This window comes from Ambystoma mexicanum, chromosome 11, assembly GCF_040938575.1.
Source record: "Ambystoma mexicanum isolate Mex_15411 chromosome 11, UKY_AmexF1_1, whole genome shotgun sequence".
Lineage (NCBI taxonomy): Eukaryota > Metazoa > Chordata > Amphibia > Caudata > Ambystomatidae > Ambystoma > Ambystoma mexicanum.
This window is the reverse complement of record NC_090934.1, coordinates 1,253,596,735-1,253,612,437: the sequence shown is the minus strand read 5'-3', so window position 1 is coordinate 1,253,612,437 and position 15,703 is coordinate 1,253,596,735. Positions and strand designations below refer to the sequence as shown.

At 47.2% G+C, this 15,703-nt stretch overlaps 1 protein-coding gene across 2 annotated transcripts in view; it reads left to right on the top strand.

The window, feature by feature from the left end:
* The window catches only part of TRIP4 (thyroid hormone receptor interactor 4), a 1,139,078-nt gene that overhangs the window by 429,843 nt on the left and 693,532 nt on the right, over positions 1 to 15,703 (top strand). For both annotated transcript variants that reach the window (XM_069624679.1, XM_069624680.1), the window contains 2 exons: positions 14,415 to 14,630; positions 15,314 to 15,437. In XM_069624679.1, coding sequence (XP_069480780.1) covers positions 14,415 to 14,630; positions 15,314 to 15,437 — 340 coding nt within the window. The remainder of the gene's footprint in view (positions 1 to 14,414; positions 14,631 to 15,313; positions 15,438 to 15,703) is intronic.

The following is a 15,703-nucleotide window of genomic DNA, read 5'->3' as shown; positions in this document are numbered from 1 at the left end:
TTAGTGACCATCTGAGAGCACAGGGAATTGGGCATGTAGGGCATGTGCTAACTGTGTATCTGTATATGTCCCTGGGAAGGAGATCAAACTCCTCTCTCATTGCTACAAACGACTTCAGGTGTCCATCCTGTAGGACCTCCGTTAAGGTCCGTATCCCTTTCCCCTCCCAGCTAGGAAAGCGGCCCATGGTCAGGACCTCCGGCATATACCCGTTATCCCATATGGGTTGACCCAATGTCACCCGCCTCTCCCACCCAGTATGTTGAAGCGCCTCCTCCCACACCTTGCGTATCTGCCGTACCATCCCTGAGAGGTCAGCAACTGCTGTGTCCGGTCCGTACAATACCCGGAGGGGTGTTCTCTCGCCCATGCATCTGGTCTAATTCCCGATATGTGGAAGCGATGGGTCCGCGTGGAGCCAGTCGTTCAAGATCCCCAGCTGAGCAGCCTAATATTGTGCTCTGAGACAGGGTATGCCCAGACCCCCTTCCCAGACTGACCACTGTAACGTGGTCAGAGCTATACGGGGCTGCTTCCCACCCCACAGGAGTTTCTGCAGAGTAGAGTCTATGGCCAAGAAGGTAGAGCGGGGAACGTGGATAGGGGCGTTCTGGAGGACATAAAGAAACCGCGGGAGGGAGAGCTTTTTGAAGAGGGTGGCTCGCCCCAGCAAGCCTAGGGAAGGGATTGACGGTGGGTAACATCCGCTTCAAATCTGCTCACCACTGGGTGGAGGTTAAGCCGGAGGAAATTGTCAGGGTTGGGGGCAACTCGGATGCCCAGGTAGAAAAAATTCTAGATGGAGACCTGGTAGGGACAGTGCTGCGGGATCAAGTCATCCCCACCATGGAGTGGGAAGAAAATGGTCTTGTGCTTGTTGACTTTAAGCCCACAGAACTCCTGGTATTTGGTCAGGATTCCGGTGATAGTTGAGCCATTGTTGAACAAGTTGTTTTTTAGTGAGTGGACAAATGAGGACGAATTCAGTCTTGATGGGTTTAGTTTGAGGTAGTCAGTCGACATCCAGGACTGGATGATGGCTAGGTAATCACGAAGACTAATGATGCCCTGTACACTATTTCTTCTCATGTACAACTGAGTATCGTCTGCATATTGTATGATGGCTATATTGTGTTCTTTGAGGAACGTGCCCAGAGGCTCCATGTAAAGCTTAAAACGGATTGGTGAGTGGATGGAGCCTCGGGAGACTGAGCAGGAGACCTGTAGTCGGTTAGAACCCAATGAGTTAATCTAGACAGCCTAGTGTCTGCATGAGAGGTAGGAGATAAAGCAATTCAGAGCAGTGCCAGAGAATACCATCCTATCAGCAAGGAGGGAGAGAAGGCTGCAGTGGTTGACTGTGTCGAATGCAGCTGATAGTAGTAGGGTCAGTTAGGGTTAGTTTGGGACAATGTACAGATTCTTTTAAGACATTCACTGACGAGTGACGAGCACCTTAGTTTAAGTAGGGAATACCCCTTAGAAGTAGGGAAAGATAGGCGTTAACCTTTTTCTTTGATAAATACACATTAAGAAATGTCTAACAAGAGTCTGTGTCCTTCTGACCTGCCACAGTACACTGAAGATGGAAATATTGATTCTTATTTTATGGTAGAACATGAGCGCCTCTAAAGTGGGGCTGTCCTTAAAGAAAATAAGTTTGAGAGTTTAAAAATTAATAATGGTTGAGAGTTAAATAGAGGGGAATGGTTATTGCTCATTCCAGTTTCAATATAGAGCAGCCCCTAAATCTAATTAATATAATCTTAAATTAAATCTAGAAAACTATTTACCCAGGATTGGTATTATGGTTTATCTTGACACACTTTAGAAATGGAAGTTGCATAATAACTTTAACCAATGTAATTGGTATAGGTCCCCCAAAAATGTCTCTTGACCATCCTGATAAATGAATAGACTATTCTTCCTTATATTTAGTATATATAAATATACTTATCTGAGAAAGAGAGGGAGTTTGCCAGGGAATTAAGTTCCAGGGTTGCAACTTCATGATGCATAAACAGAAAAGCTACAGTATTAGTCTTATTTTTCTGGATTGTATTATGCTTGGAGTTTTGAGGGCGTGATAGCTGTGCAATATATAGCGTGAAATTAACTACTTGAATGCCACTGAACAGATGATTTTTCGTTTTATTGGTGGATGTAGTTTGATTTGTATTTATTTTTATAGGGGATTTCGCTAGTAATAATTGGTATAGAGAACCTTATTCTTTGAGATTTTAAAGGATTAAGATGTCATTTTGTTGCATATAAATACCGTGTATGTTATTTTCAAACCTTATATGGTTTAAATACATTTTGTTTTAAATTACCAATGCATATTTGACTTGGGCATTGGTCATTTAAACAAAAATGTATTTAAAATATTGGGTTTAAAAAAAACATGTTATTGGTAAACAACAAAATGACATCTGGAGTTTGAGAATCCTTAACAAAGGTTGTTCCGAATGCTAGCCTCAAGGCGATTTAATATATCCAAAAGCATGTATGTAATCAGGAAATCCCAGTCGCATAAGCCTTTCAACATAAACTTCTGAAATTAGGTGTTCAGAAACTATGGTTCTATTCCGCACACCTCAGACATAAACACCCTTCTTTCAACAACCCAAACACTGAGTTTGTGGGTGGGACCGGTAAAAGTCCCCAAATGTACTTGGTTTTTGAGTAGGGGAACAAGCAACCTCCGTGCAGGTAATCGGAAGAAGGCACATCAGATGATTCTCCCACAACTACAGAATGCCGCCAACCTGCAAGCACACCTAGAAGGGCACCCAGGATGGTGGCAATGGCATGTACTGCATATGAAGCTGTAGATCAGGCAGGTGAGAACGACTTAGACCATGAAGAGATTCAAGGTAATGTATTTGAAAATCAGTGAGAAAATATACAATCCCAAATTAGGAAACAAACGTTTTAATGTGCCCTAGCAGTCAGCGGGGCTGATTCAAAGGAGGCAGACTAATGCCCATTAAAGGGGCAGAAATGCCAGCTCAGTTTGGGGACTGTAGCATCCAGAGTAGTGTCCACAGTAAAGAGATGAGAGGAGTGTTCCTCCCCTCTCCCTGTAGTAGCAGGGAGAACGCCACTTGTAAGAAGTTGGTGGCTTTGCTGAAGGAAGTGTTTTCTATTCATGATCTAACACAGTGGTATTTAGTTTGCCCCAGGTCCAGCAGGAGACCTGGTCATGTCATTGCTGACCCCCATGTTGCCGTGAGGTCTTGTCAAGTCAATGCGCAACCCCAGGTCGTGGTGAGACCTGATCTAAGAAAATGAGGAACACAAGGTTGTAGTGAGACTTGATACAATGGAATGCTGAACCCCAAGTCATGGTGAGACCTGATCAAGTGAAAGTTAAAAGGTTGAATCGGAAAAAAAACATCTTTGTACACATAGTAATCCGCCAGGTCCTGGGGAGACATGACCAAGTCGAAAGGGCCACTCCATGTTATTAGACCATCTTCCAAAATGAAATACTGATCAAGGTTGTTATGAGACCAACCCCTGTGAAAGCTGTTCAGGGACCTGCTTAAGGGAGTACTGCAAACAAGATAGCGGGGCAGCCTTCCCAGTAAGTTTCCTCCAAGGAAGATGTGATACATTGTTAGACCTGTCCAAGTAAAGGTTGATGATCAAGCTCGTGGTGAAATGTCTCCAAGAAATCCTTGATAAAAGGAACTATTGTATTGAAGCTCAGTCACACAGGTTGGGTGAGATTGGTCTAAGTGAATGTGGGTGAAAGGGGTTGGTGGGTAACTGAGACCTAGCAAGCTATGACTGATTGCAGGGGGGTGGTAAAAAAGTAGAAAAAGTTAATTTAGTTTTTCGGTTAAATAAATGTGGTGAAATAATCCATTAGGTAAAATATTTTCAAATAAATCACATACATCCCCAATAAGGTACTCATGATTTCCCATATGACAGTGCCCTTCAGTTGGTCTGCTTTGCCCCAGTTGTTGCATTATTTTTGAACTTTCCAACTTCTCTTTTATTTCTGGGTTGGTGGGTGTCTATACAAGCTAGCCCGGGATTGGACCTCTCATTGAGGGGCTGTGTCAGGTCTTGAGATTGGCTAGGCCTCCTTTACATTTCAGTTATCCCATTAGATTGTTACAAGGCTTTCTGTATTGGTCAGATTGTAATTTGTCTAAATTGATCGATATAATTTGCACCAAGGGTTTCTCTCGGTGCAGGGCCATTTGTGCTATTTTGGAATTGTTTGGGTTAGAGTACATGCTTCCACAATGCTCTGAGTTTGCCTGTCCCATAGTTAGGTTACCTTATAGACCTCCCAGGATCCCATAAGCGTGTTTGGGATCCTGGGAGGTCTATAAGGTAACCTAATTTTGTGGCCAGCCTGTGTCGGCAGGTAGGATGGTTGCTTTGGGTGTCCGCAAGTACTTTCATTCACAAGGATGGTTTTTTACGAAACTCCTGAGAGGGCAACATGTTTCATGTCTGTAATACATTTAATAGTTGGGATTCTGTTATTCCTGCAGGAAATGTTCTCTGTGGCCATGGTACACTACTTCAAGGCATGCTGGGACTTGGAGTTCCTTTTTTGTATATTAAGTGACCGTTTCTTTACAGTGACCATTGTGATAAAGAGTCTCTGAGGGGATAGTACGCCTGCACAACACCATGCCTTCCACCATCTGGGAGGCACATTGGGTAGTTGCCGGAACATCCCAGACCCTGGTTGCTCGACACATTACATAGTGAGATGGGGAGTTCACTCATCTCGTCACAGGATCCTTGGGTCTGAGAGGAAGACATATGTTAATTGCAAAAGTCTATGAGAGGCCAGTATAGTTGAATAACAGAGGTTGGAGGAAATCCAATGACTCAGTAGAAGAGGCTGAGAATCTAAGCTGGAAGAGAACGAGGCGAAAGTTGAGCCTCAAAGGAAGGCTGATAAGCAAGTCACCTGGGAGAGGTCCAACAGATTAGAGTTACAGCTGGAAGATCATGGAGGGTCCAGACTGTGAGTAAACTCTGCAAAAGCCTTCGCAGGAGAAGTTACTTTTTTGTGTTTGGGACTAGGGAGGAACTTTCTAGCTTTGGAGCTTGTGGACAATGAAAAAATCCCACACTTTATTTCTTTCAGGACTCTATTTAGACTTTGACATCTCTTTTCATTTGTAGAGACTCTTCTAGTTCCTATGAGTTTTGTTCACCCAGTACCTTGAAAACCACATGAATAAACTTTGTTTTCTTTGGAAATGCACCCTGTAAAGTGTCATTGCTCGACCTCCTCACAGATGGCTTTGGTGCTGAGTGGTATGACCAGTGGGGGAGTCTCTGTTGCTTGCTTATATGGTTGATCACTCTATCGTGAGTTCAAATCCGCTAGATGACTAGCAGCTTGCCCAAGCCTTTAATCAAAACAAGAATGTCAAATCTACATGAACAGTCTTTTTCCCCCCGCATTTGTCAATATTCCATGTATTGGCATCCAATACGTAGTATTTTTTTTTTTTCTTTGCAGTGCCAATTCCCAACATTGGAATCCTGCTACGACTATCATTGCTTAGATACATGCTAGGCAACCTCCCGTCATTTTGTGTGAAAGCGGTTTCCTGTTCTTACCATTGGGGAGATCAAATGCACAAGTTAGTTAACGTCTTCTTTGTGTTCAAAATGGCCTCCTGTTTCTCCCAGTTAGCCTGCAAGTGTAATCATACCCTTCAGTACTTGCCTTTTGGATGGTGCATGGCAAATTTATTTATTTTATTTATTGTGCATTTGTTAGGCGCTTATACAGTAAGTCAATTCTGTTTCAAAGCGCCCTTTTACCTTTGCTTCTGCACAAAGGGTGGGCCTGTGAAAACGCCTCCCCATGGGTGAGTGGAGTCTGATCTGTGTTCATTTTCTGTGGCTGTTGCCCTGTCATGGTGGAGCCACAATCGTAGTTGATTTACTGTGTCTGGGTTTTGGGTGGGGCTGGCCAACAAGACACAAAATTGAAGCCTTGGTACAGCATTCAAAGCCAGATGTGCGGATAATACACAATTGAATACGATAACCGATAACGTGAAGATCTGAAAGCCCCATCAGTGGGGCTCAGTAACTGCCCAGCATTCCATTACCTTGTGACATCACACCACAAGGTGAAGCCTTGGATGGTGGAGTCAAAGAATGCCACAATATGCCTTGTTAACCCCCCCCCAACCCTTCCTCCTCCTACATTCCGGTGTATGTTTAATGGTGTCAGAACCCAGAGACTCTGCAGTAAGCTTCTATGAAAAAAATGACTTGTTAATTCCCATGTTATTTAAGCCCTCCCATTGCATTCACATGTTCCACTCTGTGAGTGCTCTGCCTTGGGGGGTCAGGGGGGGTGAACAGGCTCTCTCCCAGATGTACCTTTAACAGAGGGACAAGCGCAATGAATCAGTTTTTGCCAGTGCTTCACTCTGGGTTGTGAACCTCCAAGCATTTAAGTTCTTGCCTTTGACCTGAAGCTTGTACTGAAGGAAAGGTCCACTAGCATGAGGGGGATGGTGGTTTTTGTAAGTATTGAAACTCCGTTTTAATGGGTCTTTGTCTGGGATCAAAGGCAGTGGAATTCTGTAGGGAATTTTCTAAACCAGAGGAGGGAGTCCCCAGACAGCACAAGATGGAAGTAAACAGAGGTACTGAAACGCCTCTAAGAGCAGTGTGCTTGTGAGCGCTTTGAATTGAGGCACCCTAGACCTTTTTTGGAGGAAGACTGAGGAAACTGGGACCATAGTAGTTGTAAGCCTTTCCAAGAGGTGGGTGCAAACAGTTGGACATAAGAATTTATGATGAACACAAGGACAAAGACAAAAATAATGTAGTGGTAAAGAATCAAACTTCATAAAAATGCACCCATCAAAAGGTGTCGACAAAAAAAAAAAACAGCGCCTGATAGAATAATAATGTCCTAACCTGCAACGGCAGTGTGTCTTGGATCTAGTCACCATGTAAAACAATAGATAAACACCATCCAAGACCTATCAGTGCAACAAAATAAACCAATAAGGTCACCATTCTAACAGATCACATTTCAAATAATGTGCAAACAAAAGTTGATGAAAGTACCATCTACTAAATCGTAGAACGTAACTGATAAAGATCAGTCAAATAATATTATGCCTCAATCCTGAAAAACAAACAAAAACACTCACAAACTTAGCTTTGATGATGTACCTGCTTCACGTATCCTTCATACCTCCAAAACTGAGGAGAACCATCTTCTGCACACAAAGCGTTTTACTCACGGCTTACAACGCAACTGCCATATGCTTTTATACTTGTAACAAGATCAAGTCATGTCAATCAGTACGCTACCTCGTAGTGATAGGCACGAGACACTGCTACGACCATACGTGGAAAATGTAGAGATCATGCAGTAAGGTCACGTGAAGTCATTCAATAAAGCTGCCTCTTAATAATATGGCCGTAACGAGTTGCGTGATAATACTATGCCATCAATGTATAATGTAAAACCTCAAAACACAAAACAATACTGGCCAAAGCCTAAACATCGCAAAAAAGGCACATTACCCAACTTTATTTACAAACAGTTGCGGCAAAATACATACATGTTATAGAAGAAGATAGGCAAATAAGCAGTGCTAGCTTTTGTGGATTAGGCCCCACCACCCACTTCCCCTGCCAGAACATCCCCCAGGGAGTCCCCTGGCACCAGTGTCCCCTCCATTGTGGGGGAGGGGGCCTCCAAGGCCACAGGAAGCATCTCGCCAGCTGGGGTTGGTAGGTCAGTGCTGGGAACAGTCTGTTGTATTCCAGGATCTGGCCCAGCAGTCTGCGAAGCAATGTAGTGCTCCTTCTTTCGCCTCTTTGACTTTTTCGGCCACTAGGATCTCCCAAACCTTGATTCACCATAGCGGCAGAAGGGGGCCCCCCGACTGCATTTTCCACTTGTGGGCCAAGGTTATCTTTACAGCCCGTAGCGGCTGAGTGAGTAATTTGGCGGTCGCTCCCGACTTTGGGTAGCACTCTGGCCGCGCAGCTCCCAGCAGGATCACCTCTGGGGTCAGTGGCAATTTGAATCGGATGATCGCTTTAATGGTTTGTAGCACCTCCCAGAAAGCCTGTGCCTTTGGACACTCCCATCACATGGGAAAGTACCCCTTGGGCGCGACTTTGCCTCCAGCAGGCTGGATCTAAAGACTTCTGAAAATTATACAGGCGTTCTGGGGGGGGGGGGTAGTAGCATCAGTGGAGGAGTTTGAGTGCACATTCTTTGTTGGTAATATCTGGAGGCAGAGTTCTTTCTAGTCCAGATGTCGACCCATGTTTGATCGTCTATAGGGTGCCCTAAATCGGTTTCCCAGCGGGACATGTATGTGGGCCTGGCTGTCAGCATGTCATCTTGCAGTAATTTATATAGCTTGGTGATCAGTCCCTGGCGTGGGCCCTCCTTTAGTGCGTGCTCCAGGAGTGGCGATCCCTCGTGGCCCCTTGTCTAACCACTGGCTTGGAGATAGTGCCGGATCTGGGCGTAGGTGAATCTGTCTGTTTCGCTATGGAGAAGCGTCTCCTGCAATCCTCGAAGGTAAGCAGGGCGCCGTTCTCAAACAATTGAGAGGGAGTCTGGAGAACCCCTCCCCCCCCACCCCTGGGTCAACCCCCAAAGTTCAGGGTGTTTCTGTTGGAGGATAATATTGTTGGCAAGTGGCAGCGCTACCTGCCCGATGTGTAGCAGGGAACCTAGTGGAGGGGGCCGCTTGGCTTGTTCAATGCGTGTCCACCTTGGGGGGGGGGCTTGCGTTCTCGACCCATGCAATTGCGTTCTCGACCCATGCAATTTGTTAATTGGGCTGCTATGTAGTAATTATAGAGATTGGGTAACCCCTACCTCACCAGTTAGTCGCTCCAGTCATAACCTTTAGCGGTATCCTAGCTCTGCCCCCTTTCCAGATGAACTTACATAGCCGCTTATGTAGCTACAATTGTCATGGTGCATGCCCCCAAAACCCTGAAACCCACGAGCCCAGCCCGGAACTCTGGCTTCCTTTAGGACTTCCCAGGCCCCAGCCTAGGCTCACCTGGGCTCAGTCCTGGCGCCAGGCTCATGCTAAGCGTTAAATACATGGTCCATTTATTTGGCTCTGAGATGCTGAGCCATTCAGTACAGGGTGTGGCTTGGGACTACTTTTCCTGAGAGGCAGGATACGATGAAGGGGACTATTCTCCTGGAACTACTTGCAAGGTTATTGAAACCGATCCTTGCAAACTGAACACGCTTCGCGTTAATCTGCACGCCTGCAGCGTAACGCTCACCGTGTCAGTTCTTGCTTCCTTTCTGCCACGGCCATCCAGAGTCTTCTATCCATCGGCACCTGTGAAAATAGAAGAACAAGTTATTCACGCATTGAAGGCCTTACCTGCAGAACATCCGGACCTCGCCTTCACGCTTGTCCAGGGGCCGCCGCATCTGTGAAAGATCAGAACAGAAGGTACCCTCTCAGGTAGCAACGCACCTGACTTGACCTCCTCCAGGGACTCCAGCGAGCAGTTCTCCATCATTCTGCTCGCGCCGCATCTCGACACAGTCAGTCGGACCTTCCATCTTCTTCCTGGAAAAGCGCAGCACCTGCCAAACAGAAAAGACAAGCAGGTTAGTTGCACACAAGAAGGCTAAAATAAAGCAAACTATTAGCGCATCTCGCACAGCGCTCTACTTACCGGCAAGAATCCTGCACATCATTGTCAGGAGAGTCATCCATCATCCGAAGGCTACTTTTGTGCCGCACCTGAAAGACACAAAAACGAACATTAGATATCTTGCATGCAAGGACTTAAGGCAGCTATTTCAAGGAGTTATTGGAATAGAGACTTACCTGCTTACTCTGGTCCATCCACTTCAGCAACCTCCATCGGATCAGTGAAGTAAATCGATACTGGAACTACTGAGTAACGGTGCCCCTGCCAGAGAGTGTGCAGGACGGAGAGCTCACCCATATAATAGACAAGGTGAGCCAGGGAAAGAGAAGGATAACACGGAAGGAGGTGAAAACAAAAACCAGCTCCACACAGTTGGCTAATATCTTGTTTGTACTTGCAGACTAACATCTCCTGAGGCAAGACAGAAGGGAAGACGCAAGTAGGCCCTCATTAAGCAGAACAACACCAGTGCAGACATCGTCCTTCGCACACGAGCACGCCCCCGTGGAGACTAGGTGAGCGTGACAACAATGGAAGTTTTTGGGGAGTTGCATAGGTATGGTCGAGTACAGGAATCTGGGTAAGAGGTTCATTTTACATGCTGAAACTCTTCCCAGCAGAGAGATTTCCTGGCGCTCCCATCTCTTAAGGTTGGCCTCCAGTTCCTTGAACAGGGGCTGGGCTGAGGGGGGGAGGGGGTTTGCTGTGCATAGTTGCTTTGGGTCTGCTACAATGTGTACCCCAAGGTAAGATGATGACGTGGCTCTCCATTTTTACGGGCATGTTTCCAAGAGGCTATTTATTGACTTGTTGGTCATATTTACCCCCCCCCCTCCCAAATTGCCTCTGACTTGGCATAATTGACCGCAAAGCCTGCCACCTGCTCAAAAGCTTCCAGCTCTGTCAGGGTCGCTGGCTTCCCACCTTGGATATCTCCCGCCTCATCCATTGAATGAATTATTTGTGATTGGCCTTCAAATGAGAACTGGCGTAATGCCGGGAAGAGCTAATGATACTTGATTTTCCAGTCCTGGAGGAAAGTTGCGATGGGGCTGAGGGCTCTACCTGAAGGGCTCTACGCCTCTGAACTGTTGTGACCGCAAGGTCCTGGTAAATTTGCAGTGAGGCCCCTAGATATGTTAAGTCCCCTGGGTGCGACTTGCAGTCAAATTTTCTTGCTTCGTGGAAAAGAAATGAGGTACCCGTGTGATCACTTCAGATGTATCCGCTGCTGGGGATCCCCTTTGATTCCGCAGTCTTTGAGTGCGGTCCAGTAAAAGCAAGGACTTGTGCAATCGGGGAGGAGGGTTTGGAAGACGTAGGCCGGTAGAGCCTGGTCGGAGATTGAAACTGGTACTCCTCTGATTCGAATGTTATTCCTGCAGGCCCTGTTCTCCAAGTCCTCCTGCCTGCGTTTCATACCCTCGCTGTCCTCCAGGGCTTTGAGTTTCCTTTGCAGGTTCACTAGTTGAGTTTAATGGTCCAGGGCTTGGTCCTCCGTTTCCCCAACCCTGCGCTCCATTTCCTCCATTCGATTGTCTAGCCTTCCTATCTTGGTCGTCACCTCCGTCATGCAGCTCCGGAATTCAGACTTAATGTCCACCAACAGGGCCTGTATGTCGTCCTTCAGGGCCCATTGGCTCAGGTGATAGGGTTTGGGCGCGTCCAGAGCCAGCTTTCTTCGTCTTCTCCAGCGGCTGCAGCATGCTGGCAACGTCCGTCGATTTTGAGGACTTCTGTTGTTTGGCCATCTTGGTTATGGAGGTTGGGGCAGAACTGGGGTATTGCAGCTTAGGCTTTCTATAGGTTTCCAGCCGGCGTCTGGGTGGGCTTAAAAACGTATGCTGCTCCGGCTGTTGTATGGTTGTCCTGCTGTGTCTTATGCCTCGGGGCTTGCGGCCCTGGTGATCTAGGTGATCTGGGCTTGGGTGGGCTCACGCTCCTGCTACCCCCATGTTGTGCCCTGCTAGCGTGGGTCCCGACTAAGGAAAGGCTGAGGGAAGGGGAGAGAGAGGGGGGCCCGATCCCACAAGTCTCGTGCAGGCTGAGGGGTTGAGGGGAACCACCGGCACGGGGTGGAGTGCGGCTCTCCCCGAAATCTGTCCCTTGGCACAGCCTGGTAGAGTTAGCTGTTGGTCCTACAAGCGGCGGGGCTGGAAGTGTAAAGTTGTTGAGCTGTGTAGCGCTCCCTCCAGGCTGGGTGTTTGCGGCTCGGACCCGCGTTAGGGCTGAAGCTCCTCTTATGCGGGACAGCAGGAATGCTTATGTGGCAATCCTGTGCGCTGCCGGGTAGGCGGGGTGGGCATGCCGGGGATGCTGTTGGTGGGGCTGTCCTGTGCGGTCAAAGAGGTTGGAGTGGCACACTTAGGCTCGCGCAGGCTCTCACATTCGTTTCTTTGTGGACCCCTGCTGGAGGCTCACCGGATGACTCTCAGAGCCCTTTCATCCCCATTGGGCTGTTGCAGCCGGCGACGGCTCCTCTTGCTCCACGGCCATGTTCGTTCCTGTTATTTCAGCCCTGTCTATGCGGCTTCCCAGATGGTTAGCGCTGCCTTCTTCTTGTTGCTGGCCTGTTGCTATCAGCCTCAGTCTCTTCCACCTGGACTGCTGGTAGCCCCCGCTCACCTGCGGGTCATCGCTCTTGCGAGTTCAGAGCCACTGGCCAGATTCTCCCCATCACGTCTTGGCTAGGTTGTGCTGCAGGGACTCGGTCGCTCCTTGCTGGCGAGTGTGTCCAGACTACCCCCGCAGGTGTTCCGATGTTGGGAGGTGGTGCCACGGCTGGAACTACAGGCTCATCCCCTCTCCCTTTCAGCACACCCTGGGAGACGCCATTTTAGTTCGCTGGGGAGTTAGCTTGTGCTTCCCCTCTCCACAAAGTTTCCAGGTCTTGTGCACTTTGGTTTCTCCCCCCGTTCCATTGGTCGGTTCCTGGACTGTTCCGCTACCGGCAAACTGTCTCTGCTCCTCCAGTCAAGTTTTATATTGGGCGCATTTGGGTGAGAACTTGGGCGTCCCACGGAGGCTCCCAACGAGGCGAATGCATTGCCGGCATCTCAATCCATGCCCCACCCAACTCTTATACACATCTGGGCAAGTTGTCTTCACGTGATAGAATCACTTGATAAACATGCATTCTGTATGCAAAATAAACACAAGGAAGGCAATAAAAGAGACAAAATTATAGGCGTGATTCACAATGGGACCACATACATGAAAACATTACACACTCAAGGTAACAATTCTGCCTGGATTATAGCTTTCCGTATGCTCTCAACAATTCAGAGAAAATACAGAAAAACTATGCACAAAAAATCCCTTGGGGACTCTTGATACTCTCTCTGCCTTAGAGCTGCTTGGTCCACACCCCAACTTGGGGCTTCTTTGGGTTCACCCAGATTTGGGGCTTCTTTGGGCCCTCCTGCCTTGGGGCTGCTCTGCTCTGACCCCTCCTTGGGGTCTTTCTGTGGTCTTGCAACCCTCTTTCTGGTTCTCCATAGCCAATGCATACTTTTACTTTCCAGGTGATTCTCCACTGGACAGTGGAGTGTTCGTCTGACATGGGCTGCTAACCCGACTTGTCAACTGGGTTCTGCATCGGACGCAGCTTGCTCTTACTTCCTGCTGTCTTCCGGTACAACTCTGGCTACTGCTTTCCTGCACACCAGTTAATTGCTTCTCGGAAGGCCTTCGCTCTTCTCTGCTCTTCTGGGCCGGGCCCTTTTTTCTCGGTAGCCACTGGTAGCGCTTTGCAACATTTGTCGCCGCTGGGACCGCCCCCTCTGGTGCGCGCTCGCTCTATCCTGCAACATTTATTGTTCTCTTATCACAGGCGAGGACTGTGAATAGATGGGTTCAGAAAACAAATCAGCCATTTTAACATGGAGTTTTAGTTTATTATACAGTTCAACTCCCACATAGCGAACAAAGGTATTGGAGCCTGTGGTTAAGGGAGGGTGACCTCATTCCCTTTCTGTGCATTTTATGTCCCCTAAGGGGGAGGGTCACTGCCAGTGAGATCCTGCATGCTCTGTCCCCTGGTGGGGTGAGGGGGGCTTGTTAAGCGTAGCCGGCTCATCTCCCTAGTCCTAAAGGAAGTGGCTCCCACTTGGGGAGAGGGGACAAACTCCTTGGATTCGTCACAGCAGGTAAAGAGTTGTTTTAAAAGATCTACAGACAGATTGTGTCTTTCTGTTTCCTGATCTTGTATCGCCTGGCAGCCTTTATTTGTGTCTACTGTTGTGTTTGCCTTTCTGCAAAATCAAACTTCCCCTTTTTTTCATGATGCCACATTTTCACATCTAACCTTTTGGTCTTCCTTTTCCAACACTTCTCTTTAAAAGATGTTCTTGCCAGGCACTACTCACAGCTTCAGCACTATCCCAAACATGCACAATCTAATTTCGAACTAAGCAATTCCCTGGCTATTGCCACTGGCTTTGCTGTATCTAAATGGAATCCTTGTTAAAGAATCCTTCTTGCAGTTGTGTTTTTAAAATCCAATAAAAATCCATTAACGGCTTACATTTTATTTACTGTACTATTATTGCCTCCTTTGATTAATTGGTGGCCAGTGTTGTTAATGTGTTTACCTTATTCACAACAAAGGCATAACTGGTCCTGTCATTTGGTGTTTTCAGGTTGTGAATAAATACTAATGTTAGATTGCAGACACATTTTGGTGTGCACGTGTGTATCACAGAGCCTGACATAACATTCTTCTCCCAACCTCCTTGCAGCGCACGTCGAACTCGGGTTATTGATGACGAATCTGATTACTTTGCAACCGACTCCAACCAGTGGCTTTCCAAGCAGGAGAGGGAAGCGTTGAGGAAGAGGGAAAAAGAGCTGCAGGACATTCGCCATGCCTCCCGCCTGTCAAGAAAGATAACCTTTGACTTTGCTGGCCGTCAGATTGTGGAGGACCAGGACAACCTGACAGATTACCACCGCAAGTAAGTAACATCCTCCAGCGAGAACCTGGTAAAAGAGTACCTACCTGGTACAATCATTACACCTAATAATTGTGTAATAACTTAATGCTGCCTTTGCATACTAAATATATAGAGATTGTCACTTACAACTTCAAAACAAACTTTGTTTACACATTGTTTATACTTTTGGAACTTCCGGCATAACCTCTGCTGTCAGGTGCAGAACGTGAACTAGGACTGAATCTTTCTCAGCCCTTCTCTTCTCACAGAGACCTTAGCCTTTTCGGAAATCTTCTGATTTCCTGGTAATCCATTGAACCTTCATTGAACTCTATCTAGATGGTCATTGTGAATCGAATCACACGGTTATTTTCATAAAGCAAGAAGAGAACGTCTGCCAGAGAGCATGGAGTCTGATTTGCACCAGGATTACTTCTACAGTGCCACCCTGTCTGCATCGTCTGTCCACTTGCTGCTTCACCCATCTAACAACCTCTGCTTTGCTATACTGATTTCTGTGCCTCATCCCCAAGTATCTTTTCATGCTTACTCTACTGTTGCCCATGGTTCAGATATATAGCTATCTGCGACCACTGGTCTTCCAATTGACGTGCACATATCCCATAGGGACCTATTCCGTGGCAGCTGGATGCTTTGGATAATGGCAAGCAGTAAGGAGTCACCATCTGTCTGTTCCTTTTCAGGTTGGATGAAACTGTGAAGGCAATTGACTCCGGAACTCTAGCTAATTCTCCAAGGACATCAGAGAAGAAGGGGAAGGAAGAAAGGGATTTGGTGAACCCCAACATTTTTCAGCCAGCCCCTATGGTGAGTGTCGGCTTGTGTGCTTTTTGTACTGGGAGCTGAGGGCTCTTGGACATGAATTTTGCCCATGTGTAATGTGTGGGCAACAGAGCTGAATGCTTCAGAACAGCTGTGCTCTGTGACAGTACTTGTCTTTACTTGGGTAGACTGGGAGTGCTGTTGGAACATTTGTTTTGTAAAGGGCTTTCATCACTGTGCACATGGACAGTACGAACATGGTTGAAACAGTGATGGAGTCGGACAGGGCTACTGATGATGCAGCTGCCTCC